At 45.4% G+C, this 19,998-nt stretch overlaps 1 protein-coding gene across 2 annotated transcripts; it reads left to right on the top strand.

The window, feature by feature from the left end:
- Positions 1-318: 318 nt before the first annotated feature.
- Positions 319-13,821, top strand: LOC110532941 (obscurin-like). 2 transcript variants are annotated; one of them, XM_036987476.1, is made up of 15 exons: positions 319-940; positions 1,077-1,121; positions 3,046-3,318; positions 3,408-3,728; positions 3,821-4,099; positions 4,272-4,517; positions 4,719-4,835; positions 4,947-4,971; positions 5,051-5,148; positions 5,296-5,346; positions 7,982-8,053; positions 8,139-8,201; positions 8,346-8,368; positions 11,831-11,878; positions 13,261-13,821. In XM_036987476.1, the coding sequence occupies exons 1-14, from the start codon at positions 910-912 to the stop codon at positions 11,870-11,872; spliced, it is 1,686 nt and encodes a 561-aa protein (XP_036843371.1). In that variant the 5' UTR covers positions 319-909; the 3' UTR covers positions 11,873-11,878; positions 13,261-13,821. The 2 variants fall into 2 exon arrangements, with proteins under 2 accessions (XP_036843371.1, XP_036843370.1); XM_036987475.1 differs by having other exon boundaries at positions 11,831-11,890; positions 13,261-13,820.
- Positions 13,822-19,998: the final 6,177 nt, after the last annotated feature.

The raw sequence follows: 19,998 nt of genomic DNA, 5'->3' as shown, positions 1-19,998 counted from the left end.
AAGGGGGCCGAATACTTTCGCAAGGCACTGTACAGGGGGGAGGAGACTCTGACTGAAACTACAGATGGTATAAGAATAGTCAGTTATTCAGCCCCTTTAACACAAAGACTAGTACAGAATCAGTCCTGTCTACATGTCTAACAGTGGTTCAGATACCTGTGAGAGTGTAAAGGGAAACAAGTTATCCAAGACCAGTGAAGCTGTACAACTGACTGTGTCTGGTAAGTCTATCTAATCATGCAAACAACTCAATGGGCAACTAGAATAATTTCTTAGATTGAAAGTTTTTAACCAGTCCTCTGTCTAATCCCAAATCAACCACAACCTGTCCTGAGTATCTCTCCTCAGTGGCTGAACCCTGGAGACTCAGTGACTCTGAGCTGTGAAGTTGACAAGACGTCTACAGACTGGAGGTTCTCCTGGTACAGGACTGTTCCCTACAGAGCTGGGTTACCCTCCCTATCAGACAAGTCTTGCTCTCCATGTGTTTATGGAGGGGATAGCTGAAGCTGAGGCTAGCTGGGATACCAGTCGTTACCATAACTTAGCTTTGGGGGGAGGCATCTGTGCATGGTGGTTGTAAAAATGAACTAACATCTGCACATTCTGATACCAAACTGATCTAATCTCAGACCTCTATTCTCATTCCATCCTCCTTTCCTTCAATAAAGAGGAAGGAACCAGTGTGAGGTCATGTAGCCAATCATAAGAAGAAGTTGGTCAGAAAATGAACACGCCATCAACCGCTACTCTTTTTTTCTCACAGCCTTTGTACGTTTCTCAATCATTTTCTCTATTTTTCTGTGTGACGGTGAAGAGGTGTGATCTAAACAGTCTGTCATATAGGAAGTAGAGGGGTTTGTCAGAAGAACTGTAGTTGTAGAGAAGGTCACCTGTCAGTGGGACAGAATGGAGAACACATTGCTCTGTGTGCTGCTCTGTAAGTAAGGCCGTATTAGTGTTTGTGTGTTTGTCTATGAGCACAATGCACTAATGTTAATATTACTATTCTATTACTATAGCGGTATACACTACTGTATTACTACTGTATTGTAATGACTTTGTCTTTGTTGAAGTGCTGAGTATCCTCATCTACTGTGGACACTGTGATGAAGATGATGGTAGATATTCATTTATTTGATCAAACCTCCATCTCTTTATGTTTCATCATCTTTGTCTCTGCTTTTCCTTCCTCACTCACGTTCATTAATGTTATGAGAAAAGGGGATTCAGTTGTGTATGTATGATCTGTAAAGAGGTAGGAAACATAGTTTATGTACATGTTTTATTTGACTGATAGGTAATTGTGTTATGATGGTTGTGTTTATGCAGGTAGACTAAAGTCTGTATTGGAGCCAGTATGATACGTCATACCAGCCATATTTCTGCCTGCTTGAACTCCAACAACTCAGATACACATGAAAACATGAAATGACTCAGGGAATCGATAGAACATCCTTTAGAAATGCACAAAAACAATTTAACATTCAAAATGAGTGAACCTTTCCGTTAAGTTTTAAAAAAATGGCAATTTTGTCATGTGAAAATGAATTAAAAAAGTTATGTAATCACATGTGAAAATCCACATGTGAAACTTAATGTGAAATATCAGCCCCAGAAGTCTCAACTCATAACCACATCTGAAATCATGTGGTTTTTCCATAAGGGCAGTCTAACAGCATCTAACCAGTCTAACAGCATCTAACCAGTCTGACAGCATCTCACCATTCTGAAAAGCATCACATCATTCTGAAAAGCATCTGACCATTCTGACAGCATCTCACCATTCTGACAGCATCTCACCATTCTGAAATGCATCTCACCATTCTGAAAAGCATCACACCATTCTGAAAAGCATCTAACCATTCTGACAGCATCTCACCATTCTGAAAAGCATCTGACCATTCTGACAGCATCTCACCATTCTGAAATGCATCTCACCATTCTGAAAAGCATCTGACCATTCTGACAGCATCTCAACATTCTGAAATGCATCTCACCAGTCTGAAAAGCATCTGACCATTCTGACAGCATCTCAACATTCTGAAATGCATCTCACCAGTCTGAAAAGCATCTGACCATTCTGACAGCATCTCACCATTCTGAAAAGCATCTCACCATAATCTCATGGAGCATGAATGTACTGATAGGAATGAGAGCTCTCATGATCTGACTTTGCTGTCATAATGACATGAATGAAAGAGCTAATCAGAGCTAATCTTCCACACAGGAAGTTGCAGACACTTGTAGAATCTGTGCCAAGGCTCATTGAAGCTGTTCTGATGGCTTGTGGTGCCCCAACACCCTAATAAGACACTTTATGTTGGTGTTTCCTTTATTTTGGCAGTTACCTGTAGCAGCAAGCTACATGGAGAATGGAAGAGTTTGATAAGGAAAATGTCTCGAATCGCGCAAAACGGAATATAGTATTTCGGATAAAGTTCAGAACGACACAATTTCATGCATACAACGTTAAAATACCTGCATCATTAAACTGAGAGCTTTACCGTTTCTAAAATGACATGTTAGGGTGATTTTAGAGACTGTTCATGTTTTTTGGGGGTTCCCCATAAGGAGGATGAGGAAGTGATTTGCTGTTTAGGATAAGTTTTAAATCACAAAAAACGTGTCTGAACTGTTCTATAACATGGTATTTACATTTAAAAATTGACATTTTGTTGTAAAAATGCAAACTTCTCCTTTAATTTCAGTGAATAACTCTGCACATGAGTTGATAGTGAGATGCTATTCAGTCATTTCAACCATTTATTGTAATACTGGTATACTTATTACTTTGTGGACTGGAGCCCCACTTAATATGTTGGCCTTTCCCTGTTTCAATATTCAAGTAGTGGATGTATTGTTATACTGAAGCTCTTTATTGACATTTTTATCCATGGATGTTTGTGTCTGAGAGAGAATGTAAAGAATGTGGTAAGAGCTGGAAGTATTTATTTGCACGATATACACTGAGTGAACAAAACATTAAGAACACCTTCCTTCCAACTGTTAATTCAGTTAGTTGTCTGTGTTCTGTCTGTGCAGAGAGACATGTAGCTGTTCTGACCCTCCAACCCAACTGGACCCAGATATTCATTGGAGAGACTGTTACTATGAGATGTGACATACAGGGAGGAGGAGACTCTGACTGGAACTACAGATGGTATAAGAATAGTCAGTTAGTGATCCCCTTTAACACAAAGACTGAGTACAGAATCAGTCCTGTCTACATGTCTAACAGTGGTTCATATACCTGTGAGGGTGTGAAGGGAAACAAGTTCTCCAAGACCAGTGAAGCTGTACAACTGAAAGTGTCTGGTAAGTCTATTTAAGATTATACAAGTCATGATGGTTGCTCAAATATGTTTAAGATTAAAAGTTTGAATCCTGCCTTTCCTTCATAACAGGTAAACCCAAGGCTGTCCTGAGTGTCTCTCCTCAGTGGCTGAACCCTGGAGACTCAGTGGCTCTGAACTGTGAAGTTGACAAGACGTCTACAGCCTGGAGGTTCTCCTGGTACAGGACTGTTCCCTACAGAGCTGGGTTACCCTCTCTATCAGACAAGTCTTACTCTCTACAGCCCCTATCTGAAAATGTGACTAGTGAAGACTCCTACACTCTGATCCCTGCTGGTCCTACTCACACAGGAGGATATGTGTGTAGAGCTGGGAGAGGAGACCCAGTCTATGACACACACTACAGTGAACCTCAGTTTCTCTGGTCAGGAGGTAACTAAACGCATTGAAACATATTTAAGTCTCCCTCGTGTATAATATATATTATTTTACTAAAGGTTTGACTCTGTCTCTCATTGTTTCAGATCTGCAGCCTTCAGTGTTTCTCAGAATAAGTCCCAACACAACTCAACACTTTAGATCAAAGTCTCTCTCACTGAGCTGTGAGCTGAAGGGGAACTCTACTGGATGGAGACTGATGAGATACACAGAGAGAGGAGTAGAGTCAGGGTGTGTCTCTAACTGGGGATCAATAACAGGGTCTACATGTACCATCAGGTCCACATACACATGGCACAGTGGAGTGTACTGGTGTGAGTCTGGATCAGGAGAGTACAGTAATGCTGTCAACATCACAGTGGATGGTACGTCTATTGTACGACATTCACACACAAAACAACAATATTTCAATGTATGATAGGATGTTCAATTCTGTAACCGAAATGCATCTCTTATAAAATAGAAGATCATAATATTTTGAGGGTGATGACTCTAGTATGCAGATTTACAGTATTATTTATATATTATGTTAAACAGCTGGTAATGTGATCCTGGAGAGCCCTGTCCATCCCCTGACTGAAGGAGACTCTGTGACTCTGCGCTGCAAATACAGGACAACCAGCTCAAACATCAAGGCTGATTTCTACAAAGATGGAGTACTCATCAAAAATGAGACCACGGGAGAGATGACCATCCCTGCAGTATCCAAATCAGATGAAGGATTCTACACATGCAAATACCCTGACAAGGGAGAATCACCAGAGAGCTGGATGACAGTGAGAGGTGAGAAAACGATTCTGATCACAAGTTACCTTTTCATCATCTGTGTGATAGTGATTTTAGTGTTGAAGTTAAAAAACGTTTGGATTTGCAATCCCATAGAAAATATGACCTCTCAACTAAATTATCAAAATATACAGGCCAGTCTGTAGTCCTATATTACCTCTCTCAGAGTCTGATGGTGTTGTGCTGTTCTCTCTCCAGCCGTAGCTCCTGGATCCTCTACACCAGTCCTAGTAGGAGTGGTTGTGGGTCTGGTTGTTGCTGGTGTTCTACTGGTCATTCTCCTCGTCCTGCTGTGGAGATTTAAAAACGCCAAAGGTAAGATTTGTCTTATTCATCATTTAACTCTGTAGTTCATGTTTAGTTAGAAAAATGTGTAATTACAATAGTTCAATACAGATGAACAATAGTTTGCATTTCTAATTACAGGTTCCTGTTTTAACAGAATATTATTGTGAGTACACCTGTCTCTCAACTATGATTATTCAGTAACATATCGTCTTAGTTCTTCATGAGTATCTCTCTCCCTCTAGACACCCCCAGACCCAGAGCACCAACCAGGACCCCCAACAGGACCAAGGATCTACCCAGGGTCAGGCTCCTGATGCTGTGTATACACGTCTGCAGCATGGTCAGTTTCTCAGCCCAGACTTTACCACTCTCTGTAACCTCATACACTGTCTCATCAACATCCACTTTATATAACATGTTACTGTACTCTCTGTCCCTGAGGGAGAACCAACCTAACTAACCTGTCTCTCTCTTCTTTGACCAACAGGTGGTGGTCACGTCTACGATACGATCAATCCCTCAGACAACTATAATAATGGTACTGTATACTGTGTTATGTTTAGTATGAATACAGGATAGAGTTAGTGCTGCTGTTCTTCATGTGTTTAGTATGAATACAGTATATTACTGCTGCTGTTCTTCATGTGTTTAATATGAATACAGTATAGAGTTACTGCTGTTCTTCATGTGTTTAATATGAATACAGTATAGAGTTACTGCTGCTGTTCTTCATGTGTTTAGTATGAATACAGGATAGAGTTAGTGCTGCTGTTCTTCATGTGTTTAATATGAATACAGTATATTACTGCTGCTGTTCTTCATGTGTTTAATATGAATACAGTATAGAGTTACTGCTGCTGTTCTTCATGTGTTTAATATGAATACAGTATAGAGTTACTGCTGCTGTTCTTCATGTGTTTAGTATGAATACAGTATAGAGTTACTGCTGCTGTTCTTCATGTGTTTAGTATGAATACAGTATAGAGTTACTGCTGCTGTTCTTCATGTGTTTAATATGAATACAGTATAGAGTTACTGCTGCTGTTCTTCATGTGTTTAATATGAATACAGTATAGAGTTACTGCTGCTGTTCTTCATGTGTTTAGTATGAATACAGTATAGAGTTACTGCTGCTGTTCTTCATGTGTTTAATATGAATACAGTATATTACTGCTGCTGTTCTTCATGTGTTTAGTATGAATACAGTATAGAGTTACTGCTGCTGTTCTTCATGTGTTTAATATGACTACAGTATAGAGTTACTGCTGCTGTTCTTCATGTGTTTAATATGAATACAGTATAGAGTTACTGCTGCTGTTCTTCATGTGTTTAGTATGAATACAGTATAGAGTTACTGCTGCTGTTCTTCATGTGTTTAGTATGAATACAGTATAGAGTTAGTGCTGCTGTTCTTCATGTGTTTAATATGAATACAGTATAGAGTTACTGCTGCTGTTCTTCATGTGTTTAATATGAATACAGTATAGAGTTACTGCTGCTGTTCTTCATGTGTTTAGTATGAATACAGTATAGAGTTACTGCTGCTGTTCTTCATGTGTTTAATATGAATACAGTATAGAGTTACTGATGCTGTTCTTCATGTGTTTAATATGAATACAGTATAGAGTTACTGCTGCTGTTCTTCATGTGTTTAATATGAATACAGTATAGAGTTACTGCTGCTGTTCTTCATGTGTTTAATATGAATACAGTATATTACTGCTGCTGTTCTTCATGTGTTTAGTATGAATACAGTATAGAGTTACTGCTGTTCTTCATGTGTTTAATATGACTACAGTATAGAGTTACTGCTGCTGTTCTTCATGTGTTTAGTATGAATACAGTATAGAGTTACTGCTGTTCTTCATGTGTTTAATATGACTACAGTATAGAGTTACTGCTGCTGTTCTTCATGTGTTTAGTATGAATACAGTATAGAGTTAGTGCTGCTGTTCTTCATGTGTTTAATATGAATACAGTATAGAGTTACTGCTGCTGTTCTTCATGTGTTTAATATGAATACAGTATAGAGTTACTGCTGCTGTTCTTCATGTGTTTAATATGAATACAGTATATTACTGCTGCTGTTCTTCGTGTGTTTAATATGAATACAGTATAGAGTTACTGCTGCTGTTCTTCATGTGTTTAATATGAATACAGTATAGAGTTACTGCTGCTGTTCTTCATGTGTTTAGTATGAATACAGTATATTACTGCTGCTGTTCTTCATGTGTTTAATATGAATACAGTATAGAGTTACTGCTGCTGTTCTTCATGTGTTTAATATGAATACAGTATAGAGTTAGTGCTGCTGTTCTTCATGTGTTTAATATGAATACAGTATAGAGTTACTGCTGCTGTTCTTCATGTGTTTAATATGAATACAGTATAGAGTTACTGCTGCTGTTCTTCATGTGTTTAATATGAATACAGTATAGAGTTACTGCTGCTGTTCTTCATGTGTTTAATATGAATACAGTATAGAGTTACTGCTGCTGTTCTTCATGTGTTTAGTATGAATACAGTATAGAGTTACTGCTGCTGTTCTTCATGTGTTTAGTATTAATACAGTATATTACTGCTGCTGTTCTTCATGTGTTTAATATGAATACAGTATAGAGTTACTGCTGCTGTTCTTCATGTGTTTAATATGAATACAGTATAGAGTTACTGCTGCTGTTCTTCATGTGTTTAATATGAATACAGTATAGAGTTACTGCTGCTGTTCTTCATGTGTTTAATATGAATACAGTATAGAGTTACTGCTGCTGTTCTTCATGTGTTTAATATGAATACAGTATAGAGTTACTGCTGCTGTTCTTCATGTGTTTAATATGAATACAGTATAGAGTTACTGCTGCTGTTCTTCATGTGTTTAATATGAATACAGTATAGAGTTACTGCTGCTGTTCTTCATGTGTTTAATATGACTAACACACTAAGACTAAGGGCTGTATTCAGTTCGTATCGTGGAAATTCAGCGTTACAGTGTGATTTAAATTTAAAGGCAATGTACCCACGTTAGTGGAGACTACATTCAAGATAAACACTGTATATTTAGACTCAATCAGAAATTACCTTTACATTTCTGTCAGTCAATCTGTAACCCTTCATCAATACAGACTGAATAGAGTCCTAAGTAGAGATATTAGTTTATCACCTTTATGTTTCAGATGCTAGTGTTGGACCAAGTCATTTGACATACGCCCAGATTCAACTCACAAAGTTGGACAAGAAAAATAATGGTGACTATCTGTGACATCAATGAATAATGTGCAGTGTGTCAAAGTTTAGTTAAAACATTTACAAGAAATGTTTTATTTTCCTCAGAAAAGCCAGCTGATCCAAAAGAAAGTCCAGTCTACTCTGAGGTGAAGACAGGAAAAGCCACAAGTAAGACCCATTCTACTAGTTGGCAGTTAGTCACTAAATTCACAATTTGGGAGTTTTAATGAAGAGGCAGAATATTAAATAAGATTATTCCTTAATTTGTTGACTGGAAATGATGTGACCTATGCTGAGGTTGTCCTCCAAAAGAAGACCAAAGCCAAGAAGAAGAGGTAAGACTGTGTCACGTTCTGACCTTTATTTCCGTTGTTTTGTATTTATTTAGTATGGTCAGGGCGTGAGTTGGGTGGGCAGTCTATGTTTGTTTTTCTATGTTTTGGGGCATTTCTATGTTTTCGGCCTAGTATGGTTCTCAATCAGAGGCAGGTGTCATTAGTTGTCTCTGATTGAGAATCATACTTAGGTAGCCTGGGTTGCACTGTTTGTTTGTGGGTGATTGTCTATGTTAGTGGCTTGTGTCAGCACCGGTCTCATTTTGTAGCTTCACGGTCGTATTTGGTTTATTGTTTTCGTTACTCTTTTGCATAGTGTTCAGTCTTTCTTTATTAAAGATTCACCATGGACACTTACCACGCCGCATATTGGTCCTCTGATCCTTCTCGCCTCTCCTCTTCAGACGAAGAGGAGGACGATCGTGACAGAATCACCCACCAACCAAGGACCAAGCGGCGTGGTAGAAAACAGCGACGACAGCAGCAGCAGCAGCAACAACAACAGCGGCCGGTATCACAGGACTCCTGGACATGGGAGGAGATACTGAACGGAGAGGGACCCTGGGCACAGGCTGGGGAATATCGCCGCCCCAAAGCAGAGCTGGAGGCAGCGAAAGCTGAGCGGCGGCGATATGAGGAGGCAGCACGGCAGTGCGACAGGTACGAGAGACAGCCCCAAAAATTTTTTTGGGGGGGGCACACGAGGGGTGGAGCTAAGCCAGGTAGCAGACCTGCGCTCACCCCTCGTGCTTATTATAAGCAGCGCGATACTGGGCAGGCACCGTGTTATGCGGTTAAGCGCACGGTGTCGCCAGTACGTGTCCATAGCCCGGTGCGCTATAGGACAGCCCCCCGAGAGTGTCATGCGAGTGCGGGCATCGAGCCAGGGCGTATGGTGCCTGCTCAGCGGGTCTGGTCGCCGGTACGCAGTTTTGGCCCAGGGTATCCTGCGCCGGCTCTGCGTGCTGTGTCTCCGGGGCGCTGGGAGGGTGCAGTGCGTCCTCTGCCCGCGCTCCGCTCGTACCGGGCGACTGTGGGAATGGAGCCGAAGGGAGAGGTGCGTGTAGTAAGCACTAGATCTCCCGTGCTTACCCACAGCCCGGTTCAACCTGTGCCTGCACTCTGGACGGTCCGGGCTAGAGTGGTTATCCAGCCTGGGGAAGTGGTGCCAAGGTTGCGCACCAGAGCTCCAGTGCTCCCCCACAGCCCGGTCTTTCAGGTGCCTCCTCTTAACCCCAAGCCTCCTGAAGGTCTTCCCAGCCTGGTGGTTCCTGTGGCAGCCCCACGCACCAGGCTGTCTCTCTGTCTCCTCCCTGCAGGTGGTCCTGTCTGTCCGGCGCCGCTGCCGGAGTCTCCCGCCTGTCCGGCGCCGCTGCCGGAGTCTCCCGCCTGTCCGGCGCCGCTGCCGGAGTCTCCCGCCTGTCCGGCGTCGCTGCCGGAGTCTCCCGCCTGTCCGGCGTCGCTGCCGGAGTCTCCCGCCTGTCCGGCGCCGCTGCCGGAGTCTCCCGCCTGTCCGGCGCCGCTGCCGGAGTCTCCCGCCTGTCCGGCGCCGCTGCCGGAGTCTCCCGCCTGTCCGGCGCCGCTGCCGGAGTCTCCCGCCTGTCCGGCGCCGCTGCCGGAGTCTCCCGCCTGTCCGGCGCCGCTGCCGGAGTCTCCCGCCTGTCCGGCGCCGCTGCCGGAGTCTCCCGCCTGTCCGGCGCCGCTGCCGGAGTCTCCCGCCTGTCCGGCGCCTCTGCCGGAGTCTCCCGCCTGTCCGGCGCCTCTGCCGGAGTCTCCCGCCTGTCCGGCGCCTCTGCCGGAGTCTCCCGCCTGTCCGGCGCCTCTGCCGGAGTCTCCCGCCTGTCCGGCGCCTCTGCCGGAGTCTCCCGCCTGTCCGGCGCCTCTGCCGGAGCCTCCCGCCTGTCCGGCGCCTCTGCCGGAGCCTCCCGCCTGTCCGGCGCCTCTGCCGGAGCCTCCCGCCTGTCCGGCGCCTCTGCCGGAGCCTCCCGCCTGTCCGGCGCCTCTGCCGGAGCCTCCGGCCTGTCCGGCGCCTCTGCCGGAGCCTCCCGCCTGTCCGGCGCCTCTGCCGGAGCCTCCCGCCTGTCCGGCGCCTCTGCCGGAGCCTCCCGCCTGTCCGGCGCCTCTGCCGGAGCCTCCCGCCTGTCCGGCGCCGCTGCCGGAGCCTCCCGCCTGTCCGGCGCCGCTGCCGGAGCCTCCCGCCTGTCCGGCGCCGCTGCCGGAGCCTCCCGCCTGCCCGGCGCCGCTGCCGGAGCCTCCCGCCTGCCCGGCGCCGCTGCCGGAGCCTCCCGCCTGCCCGGCGCCGCTGCCGGAGCCTCCCGCCTGCCCGGCGCCGCTGCCGGAGCCTCCCGCCTGCCCGGCGCCGCTGCCGGAGCCTCCCGCCTGTCCGGCGCCGCTGCCGGAGCCTCCCGCCTGTCCGGCGCCGCTGCCGGAGCCTCCCGCCTGTCCGGCGCCGCTGCCGGAGCCTCCCGCCTGTCCGGCGCCGCTGCCGGAGCCTCCCGCCTGTCCGGCGCCGCTGCCGGAGCCTCCCGCCTGTCCGGCGCCGCTGCCGGAGCCTCCCGCCTGTCCGGCGCCGCTGCCGGAGCCCCTCTGCCCAGAGCAGCTGTCTCTCTGTCCCGAGCAGCTGTCTCTCTGTCCCGAGCAGCTGTCTCTCTGTCCCGAGCAGCTGTCTCTCTGTCCCGAGCAGCTGTCTCTCTGTCCCGAGCAGCTGTCCCTCTGTCCCGAGCAGCTGTCCCTCTGTCCCGAGCTGCCCCTCTGTCCAGTGGGGTCATTGAGAGGGGTGGTCATGCTGAGAGAGCCACGGAGGCGGACAATAAGGCGGACTAAGACAATGATGAGGTGGGGTCCGCGTCCCGCGCCAGAGCCGCCACCGTGGACAGACGCCCACCCAGACCCTCCCCTATAGGTCAAGGTTTTGCGGCCGGAGTCCGCACCTTTGGGGGGGGGGGTACTGTCACGTTCTGACCTTTATTTCCGTTGTTTTGTATTTATTTAGTATGGTCAGGGCGTGAGTTGGGTGGGCAGTCTATGTTTGTTTTTCTATGTTTTGGGGCATTTCTATGTTTTCGGCCTAGTATGGTTCTCAATCAGAGGCAGGTGTCATTAGTTGTCTCTGATTGAGAATCATACTTAGGTAGCCTGGGTTGCACTGTTTGTTTGTGGGTGATTGTCTATGTTAGTGGCTTGTGTCAGCACCGGTCTCATTTTGTAGCTTCACGGTCGTATTTGGTTTATTGTTTTCGTTACTCTTTTGCATAGTGTTCAGTCTTTCTTTATTAAAGATTCACCATGGACACTTACCACGCCGCATATTGGTCCTCTGATCCTTCTCGCCTCTCCTCTTCAGACGAAGAGGAGGACGATCGTGACAGACTGGACATCCCTCCCTCCATATTCCCCCTATCAGAACCTCACACCTCTGACCACATATTGAATATCTATATATTTTATCCTCACTCCCTACAGAAACAACCCCACCTGAGACAGATTCAGTCTATTCTCAACTGAAGCCAGGCACAACCCCAGGTAAGACTAATATCCATATGCTATTGATACTAATATGATACTTATATGTAACCCTCTCACAACAGACTTGGATAGATCAGCAAGGGAATAATGGTTTAAAGTACATCTCAGTATTTAAAATGTTATGATACTGACTCAATCGAAGGGAAAACAAGAGGCTAGGGATATTACTAATAGATAAAAAGGCGTATATTACTGTGAATGACTCAAAGAAAATACAAACACATACAGAATGCAATTTTACGTGAATATATTACAATATTGGAATAAAAATATAACCCTAGGGTATAGAGACTGCACTCAAACTCAGTTAATGACACTGTTCAAGCTTGCAAACTAATGTTGGTGCATTGGAGCTCAATGAATTTCGATAGAAACCAAATGATTCAGCAAATGAATGGGAAACCCCAGTGTTCCTCACAGTACCGTAGCATACCCCCTGAAACGATAAATCCAAGGCCAATGCCTTTCTATAATCCATGGCGGAAAATGCTTTGCATGCAACAGAAGGGATGTCCAGCGTCATTAAAGAAGTCCTCAGGTCTCTCGAAACAAAACAGCTCCCGACCTGACAAGCGAAGCTACCATGGCAAAATTCTCCATATAGCAATAGGCGAATTCGGGCAAATTGGACAGATACTTAACAGGACTATCTGTACACATGTAACAGGTAAGTAAACTTAAGCAACAGTCTCTTTGCTAAATGGAATCTCTTCAAATGTAAAAGTTTGACATTCAACAACTATAGTGTCCGTCTCAGTTCTCCTCATGTCTCCAGCAGCATCACCCCTTCGAGCGCCTCAAAAGTCCTCTGCCACAGCAAACCCAGAGTTTACGCGATTGTCCCAAAACTTTAACAAGGCTTCTCATTGCATAATCCAAATCAGTTTACTTAGTTTACATGAACATAAAATGTCCAAATAATTGAGTGGACTGTACATCAAAGAATTCAACAAACTGTGACTCTGAGAGGCCCAGTGCAATCAAAAACATGATTTTAATATATATTTCCACACTATGATGTTACAATAATACTGTGAAAGTGTTACAATTATAATCATGCCCTTTTAGTGAAGAGCTGTTTTGAAAAGACAGATAGACATTACAGCATGTTTTGGTTAGAAGGAATGTTTGACATGTCATTTATTTGATGCTTGCACATGAAAGTAACGTAACATAGGCTTAACAGCAGAGGCTGTAGTAAAATGACATGTTTCTAATACATGGTTTATCAGGTTATTACACCTTTATGGAATTAATGCTCATATATCATAGTATACTGTATCTATTGACAGTATATCTCTGTTTTATTCTTAGGACTTTGTTTGACTGCAAGCACTAAACAAATGTTGTGTGGTGATATGTTACAGGTCCTTGAGGGAGATGGAGGGACACACCATCAGAGGAGACGTAGGAGCCATCTGGGAACATGGGTTATGCATGCTGGATGCACGCAAGCACACACACATGCAGGCATGCTCACACACACACATGCACACGAACACACAAATACAGAAAAAACACATTCACTCTTACAAGTGAACATGTGAAGTATTCCAAAAACACATGTTTTCATGTGATCACGTGATATTATTTGAAGTTAATGTGATAACGTGATCTTATTTGAAGTTAATATGATAACATGTGACAACATGTGACAACATATGACATGGAACTGCACATGTGAAAACGTGATTTCACGTTACATTTCTCATGTGTTTGTTCTGTGAGGGACACACACACAATAACACCTTGTACATGAAGGATTTGTATGTTATTTTAATTTACCAGATAAATACAACAAATATATTCTATTTAACCCTGTGTGTATTACTGTAACAGCTTAAATAAAGGATATGTTGTAATGATGATACATCTTATAAACAGCTACAGTAATTCTATCTGCTTTGTATTGTGTATTGAATTGTTTGGTTGTAAATATACTGAAATGTATTATCATTGATTCATTATTTCTGTCATTCAGATGATAGAATAACATATTTTGTATATGAATGTCACAGTCACGTTCGTTGAATGGAGGAGACCAAGGCACAGCGAATACATGATTTTAATGAAGACGAAGAGCACTTAACAAACTATACAAAAACAACAAACCGAACGTGAAGCTATATAATACTAATGCAGACACAGGCATCTAGACATAGAAAATAACCCACGAAATACCCAAAGAAGATGGCTGCCTAAATATGGTTCCCAATCAGAGACAACGATAAACAGCTGCCTCTAATTGAGAATCAATCTAGACAACCATAGACATACAAAACCCCTAGACAGTACAAAAACACAAGCATCACCCATGTCACACCCTGACCTAACCAAAATAATAAAGAAAACAAAGAATACTAAGGTCAGGGCGTGACAGTATCCCCCCCCCCCCCCCCCAAAGATGCGGACTCCCGGCCGCACACCTAAACCTATATGGGAGGGTCTGGGTGGGCATGACTCAGCGGTGGCGGTTCTGGCTCGGGACGTGGATCCCGCTCCACTTCTGACTCGTCAAACTTACTTAATGTCTCTGGAGCGGGAACCCTCACCGCCGACCACGGACTAGACGATGCCACTGGACTAATGGTCGAGTCTGGAGTGAGTGGCGGCTCTGGATTGGAGGGAGATTCTGGCGGATCCGGACCGGAGGGAGACTCTGGCGGATCCGAACCGGAGGGAGACTCTGGCGGATCCGGACTGCGACCCGTCGTGGTAGGTTCCGGACTGCGACCCGTCGTGGTAGGTTCCGGACTGCGACCCGTCGTGGTAGGTTCCGGACTGCGACCCGTCGTGGTAGGTTCCGGTCTGCGGCCCGTCGTAGGAGGTTCCGGTCTGTAGACTACCGCCGGACGCTCTGGACTGGGTACTGTCGCCGGACGCTCTGGACTGGGTACTGTCGCCGGACGCTCTGGACTGGGTACTGTCGCCGGACGCTCTGGACTGGGTACTGTCGCCGGACGCTCTGGACTGGGTACTGTCGCCGGACGCTCTGGACTGGGTACTGTCGCCGGACGCTCTGGACTGGGTACTGTCGCCGGACGCTCTGGACTGGGTACTGTCGCCGGACGCTCTGGACATGGTACTGTCGCCGGACGCTCTGGACATGGTACTGTACAAACATTTATTGGAGCTGCCTCTCGGGCTTCCGTGCTAGCCGTGTACCCATATATCGTCGCCGTTCCTCCTGTGCTCTCTCCACTTGCTTCCATGGCAGGGTCTTGTCCCCTGCCATTACCTCCTCCCAGGTCCAGGATGTTTTACCGTCCAGTATTTTGTCCCGAGTCCACAATTCCACAAAGCGCTGTTCCTCCTTATCACGCTGCTTGGTCCTTTTATGGTGGGTAATTCTGTCATGTTCGTTGAATGGAGGAGACCAAGACGCAGCGTGAGATGAATACATGATTTTAATGAAGACGAAGAACACTTAACAAACTATACAAAAACAACAAACCAAACGTGACGCTATATAATACTAGGGCAGACACAGGCAACTAGACATAGAAAATAACCCACAAAATACCAAAAAAAAGATAGCTGCCTAAATATGGTTCCCAATCAGTGACAACGATAAACAGCTGCCTCTAATTGAGAACCAATCTAGGCAACCATAGACATACATAAACACCTAGATGGTTAACAACCCCATAAACATACAAAAACCCTAGACAGTACAAAAACACATACATCACCCATGTCACACCCTGACCTAACCAAAATAATGAAGAAAACAAAGAATACTAAGGTCAGGGCGTGACACATGTACATGTTTGCTTCTAATAACCTGTACTTTTACAGAATCTTTGCATCATGATTTTTTAATAAACTTTTTATTTTATCCACCAGATGGAATGAATGCTTTGTTACAGTAAACAGATATTTTCCTCATGGTCAACTGTTCCATACAACCAACCTACTTTGGTCAGCTCTCCTTTCAGCCTAATAGAGTTCTTGTCTCCTCAACATTACAGGAAAAGTGTTAGGAAGGAAACATTGTTGACAGCCTCACAACATTGTTGACAGCCTCACTCAATAATGAAATGTTAGACATTACATTGGATACTGACTTTAATACACAAATAATACCCCTGGTACTAGAATACAATACAATATAATGCAATACAATAGAACTCTCCAAACTAGTACTTTAGGTTGATCAGTTATAGTTCAGTTGTAACATCAGGAAATACTAACGGAAATACATATGAAGAACTTGAGACACTGACATCCTTTCTCTGATAAAAATATAGTGATGTGCAACATTTTATAACCCCCCTCATCTAAGATAGTAATGACCTCTTACTATACTTCAACATTAAACTACTGTAGTTCTACAACCAACACACACAAATGCCTTGACTGTTTTTAATAAACTGAAAAATGTAAATGTGCACATTCACACCTATGATTGCAAAGGGGTCTTCCAAGTAAACAAAGGTCAGACTCATAAGTTAGAATGTGATATAACATGGTAACAATATTGAATGTTTCCATACTGTGTTGAATTGGTAATCTAAGTACAGTATGCGTGACTATGAGTTCTTGCAATTTGCCTCCTCATCCTACAGACAAGGTCAAGGTGATTAATGACATTAGTGGTTGTCTGACTCTGACTGATATTTCACCTCATGGTTGGTAAGACCACTGTTCCAGTTAGGGGGGTTATGTGTCTATGTGTTTAGACCTATGTGGACAGACAGACAGATAGACAGACATACATTCTCGGAGGCAGCACAGCATTTTTAGGCGGAGCACACGAGGAGATTGCATGAGTCAGGTTGGAGACCTGCGCCAACTCCTCGTGCTTACTGTGGGGAGTGTGTAACTGGTCAGGCGCAGTGTTATGCGGTGGAGCGCACGGTGGCTCAGGAGCACTGAGCCGGCACCTTCCTTCCTGGCAGGATAACTATTCTAGCCCGGCCAATGCGAGGAGCTGGAATAGAGCGCACCGGGCTAGAATAGTTATCCTGCCAGGAAGGAAGGTGCCGGCGCAGTGCTCCTGGTCTCCAGTATACCTCCTTGGACCAGGATATCCTGCACCGGCTCTGCGCACTGTGTCTCCGGTGAGTGTGCACAGCCCAGTGTGTCCTGTGCCAGCGCCCTGGATGCCATTTGCAGGGCGAAAATAAACATCCAGCCAGGACAGGTTGTGTTAGCTCTATACTCCAGACCTCCAGTGCGCCTCCACAGTCCAGTACGTCCTGTGCCTGCTCCCCGCACTCGCCCTGAGGTGCGTGTTACCAGCCCGGTACCACCAGTGCCGGCACCACGTACCAGGCCTACAGTGCGCCTCGGCAGTCCAGAGCGTCCGGTGACAGTACCCAGTCCAGAGCATCCGGCGACAGTACCCAGTCCAGAGCTTCTGGTGACAGTTCACAGACCGGAACATCCAGCGAAGTTCCACAGTCCGGAGCCTCCAACGACGGGCGGGCCACAGTCCGGAACCTCCAACGACGGGCCACAGTTCGGAACCTCCAACGACGGGCCACAGACCGGAGCCTCCAACGACGGGCCACAGTCCGGAACCTCCAGCGATGGGCCACAGTCCGGAGCCTCCAACGACGGGCCACAGTCCGGAACCCCCAGCGACGGGCCACAGTCCGGAACCTCCAGCAACGGGCCACAGTCCGGAGATTCCAGCGACGGGCCACAGTCCCTGAGCCTCCATCGACGATCCCCAGTCCGGAGCCTCCATCGACGGGCCACAGTTCGGAGCCTCCAGCGACGGGCCACAGTCCGGAGCCTATGGTGAGGATCTGCAGTCCAGAGCCTCCGGCGAAGATCCACAGGTCAGTGCTACAAGGGCGGAGGGATCAGTGTAAAGAAGGGTGGCGGCGTCCAGAACCAGAGCCGCCACCGAAGTTAGATGCCCACCCAGACCCTCCCATATAGGTTTAGGTTTGCGGCCGGGAGTCCGCACCTTTGGGGGTTGGGGGTACTGTCACGCCCTGACCTTAGTTATCGTTGTTTTCTTTATGATTTCTGTTAGGTCAGGGTGTGACGAGGGTGGTTTGTTTAGTTTTGTATTGTCTAGAGGGTTTTGTATGTCTTGGGTTTTTTTGTAAGTTAGGTGTTTATATGTCTATGGTTGCCTAGATTGGTTCTCAATCAGAGGCAGCTGTTAATAGTTGTCTCTGATTAGGGACCATATTTAAGTAGCCATATTCCTTGGGTATTTTGTGGGTTGTTATTCTATGTCTAGTTGCCTGTTCTGCACTAGCCATATTTGCTTCACGGTTCATTTTGTTGTTTTTGTTAGTTTTGTTCAGTGTTCATTCTTTATTAAATAACTGTGCACGCTTACCACTCTGCGCCTTGGTCTCCTCATTATAACGACCGTGAAAGATATTGTATCATAATAGCATGACAGCTTTCCAATAATACATGAATTGACATTTTTGGTTCACATACACTGAGCATACATTAGGAACACCTTCCTAATCTTGAGTTGCACACCCCCCCCCCCCCGGTTTGCCTTCAGAACAGCCTCCATTCGTCTGGGCATGTACTCCACAAGGTGTCGAAAGCATTCCTCAGGGATGCTGGCTCATGTTGACTCAAGTTGGCTGGATGTCCTTTGGGTGGTGGAACATTCTTGATACACACGTGAATCTGTTAAGCGTGAAAAACCCAGGAGCGTTGAAGTTCTTGACACGCTTGGCATCTACTACCATACCCTATTTAAAGGCACTTCAATATTTTGTCTTGCGGCCTCCCGGGTGGTGCAGTGGTCTAAGGCACTGCATCACAGTGCTAGCTGTGCCACTAGAGATTCTGGGTTCGATCCCAAGCTCTATCGCAGCCGTCCGCGACCGGGAGGCCCATGGGGCGGCGCTCAATTGGCCCAGCATCATCCAGGTTAGGGAGGGTTTGGCCGGCAGGGATATCCTTGTCTCTTTGTGCACTGGCGGGCTGGGCGAAGTGCACGCTGACCAGGTCGCCAGGTGTACTGTGTTTCCTCTGACACATTGGTGTGTCTGGCTTCCGGATTGGATGTACGTTGTGTCAAGAAGCAGTGCGGCTTGGTTGGGTTGTGTTTCGGATGACGCGTGCCTCTCCTGAGTCTGTACGGGAGTTGCAGCGATGAGACAAGACTGTAACTACTACCAATTGGATACCATGAAATTGGAGAGAAAAAAAAAAAATATATATATATATATATATATATATATATATATATATATTTTGTCTTGGCCGTTCACCTCAATCCATGTCTCAATTGTGTCAAGGCTTAATAATCCTTCTTTAACCTTCACCTTCATCTACACTGATCGAAGTGACATGATCGAAGTAACAAGTGACATGAGGGATGATAGCTTTCACCTTGATTCACCTGGTCAGTCTATGTCATGGAAAGAGCAGGTGTTCTTAATGTTTTGTATACTCTGTGTATATTTTGGAGGCTACTTATACAGCGAATTGGTATATAAAGTATATTTATAATTATTTGACAAATATTTAGGTCGACAATAATTGTATTACACAATTTCTGATATATTACATGCTTTACTTTTATTTTCCTGCATAAGTAAAATCAGGATTCTGCCTATTCTGTCATTCATTTCAATTAGACTGGTTTGGATTTCTCCCTGAATAATATGGCTGCCATCTTTACCCCATTTTGGAATTTTAAGTGTCCATGACATAGCCCCTCCAGAAATGTAATAAAATCTCTAAGGTCACTGCTCCTGAGAATCAGAAGCCGGTCGCCATGGAGACTACCAGTCACAGGAAGTTACATCACAACAACATGTTAATTGAAACGTAGAAGGGGGGCCATTGTAAGTAACCTCGAAACCACTTCCTCCTGAAAACACATGGGTGGGTGGAAGCAAGTGGGCGGGTTTTTCATGTACCATGAGTATGCAGGATAGCTCATGCAAACCCTTCTGCAGGCATATGAGGCCAATATGAGGAACCACACACTGTATTATCACATCCTCTGTCTCTGTCTCTAAGTCTCTCTCTCTCACTTCAATTCAATTCAAAGGGCTTTATAGGCATGGGAAACATATGTTTACATTGCCAAAGCAAGTGAAATAAATCAATTTAGACATTACACACAAAAAGTTCCAAGACAATATACATATTATGACTATATACAA

The sequence above is a fragment of the Oncorhynchus mykiss genome, chromosome 9 (assembly GCF_013265735.2).
Source record: "Oncorhynchus mykiss isolate Arlee chromosome 9, USDA_OmykA_1.1, whole genome shotgun sequence".
In the NCBI taxonomy this organism is placed as follows: Eukaryota; Metazoa; Chordata; class Actinopteri; order Salmoniformes; family Salmonidae; genus Oncorhynchus; species Oncorhynchus mykiss.
This window is presented reverse-complemented; position numbering and strand designations above follow the sequence as displayed.

Coding starts and splice junctions, on each gene's coding strand:
- LOC110532941 (XM_036987476.1), top strand. CDS start 910: ATGGAGAACACATTGCTCTGTGTGCTGCTCT. Junction 3,729..3,820: donor TCAGTTTCTCTGGTCAGGAG/GTAACTAAACGC, acceptor TCATTGTTTCAG/ATCTGCAGCCTTCAGTGTTT. Junction 4,518..4,718: donor GAGCTGGATGACAGTGAGAG/GTGAGAAAACGA, acceptor TTCTCTCTCCAG/CCGTAGCTCCTGGATCCTCT.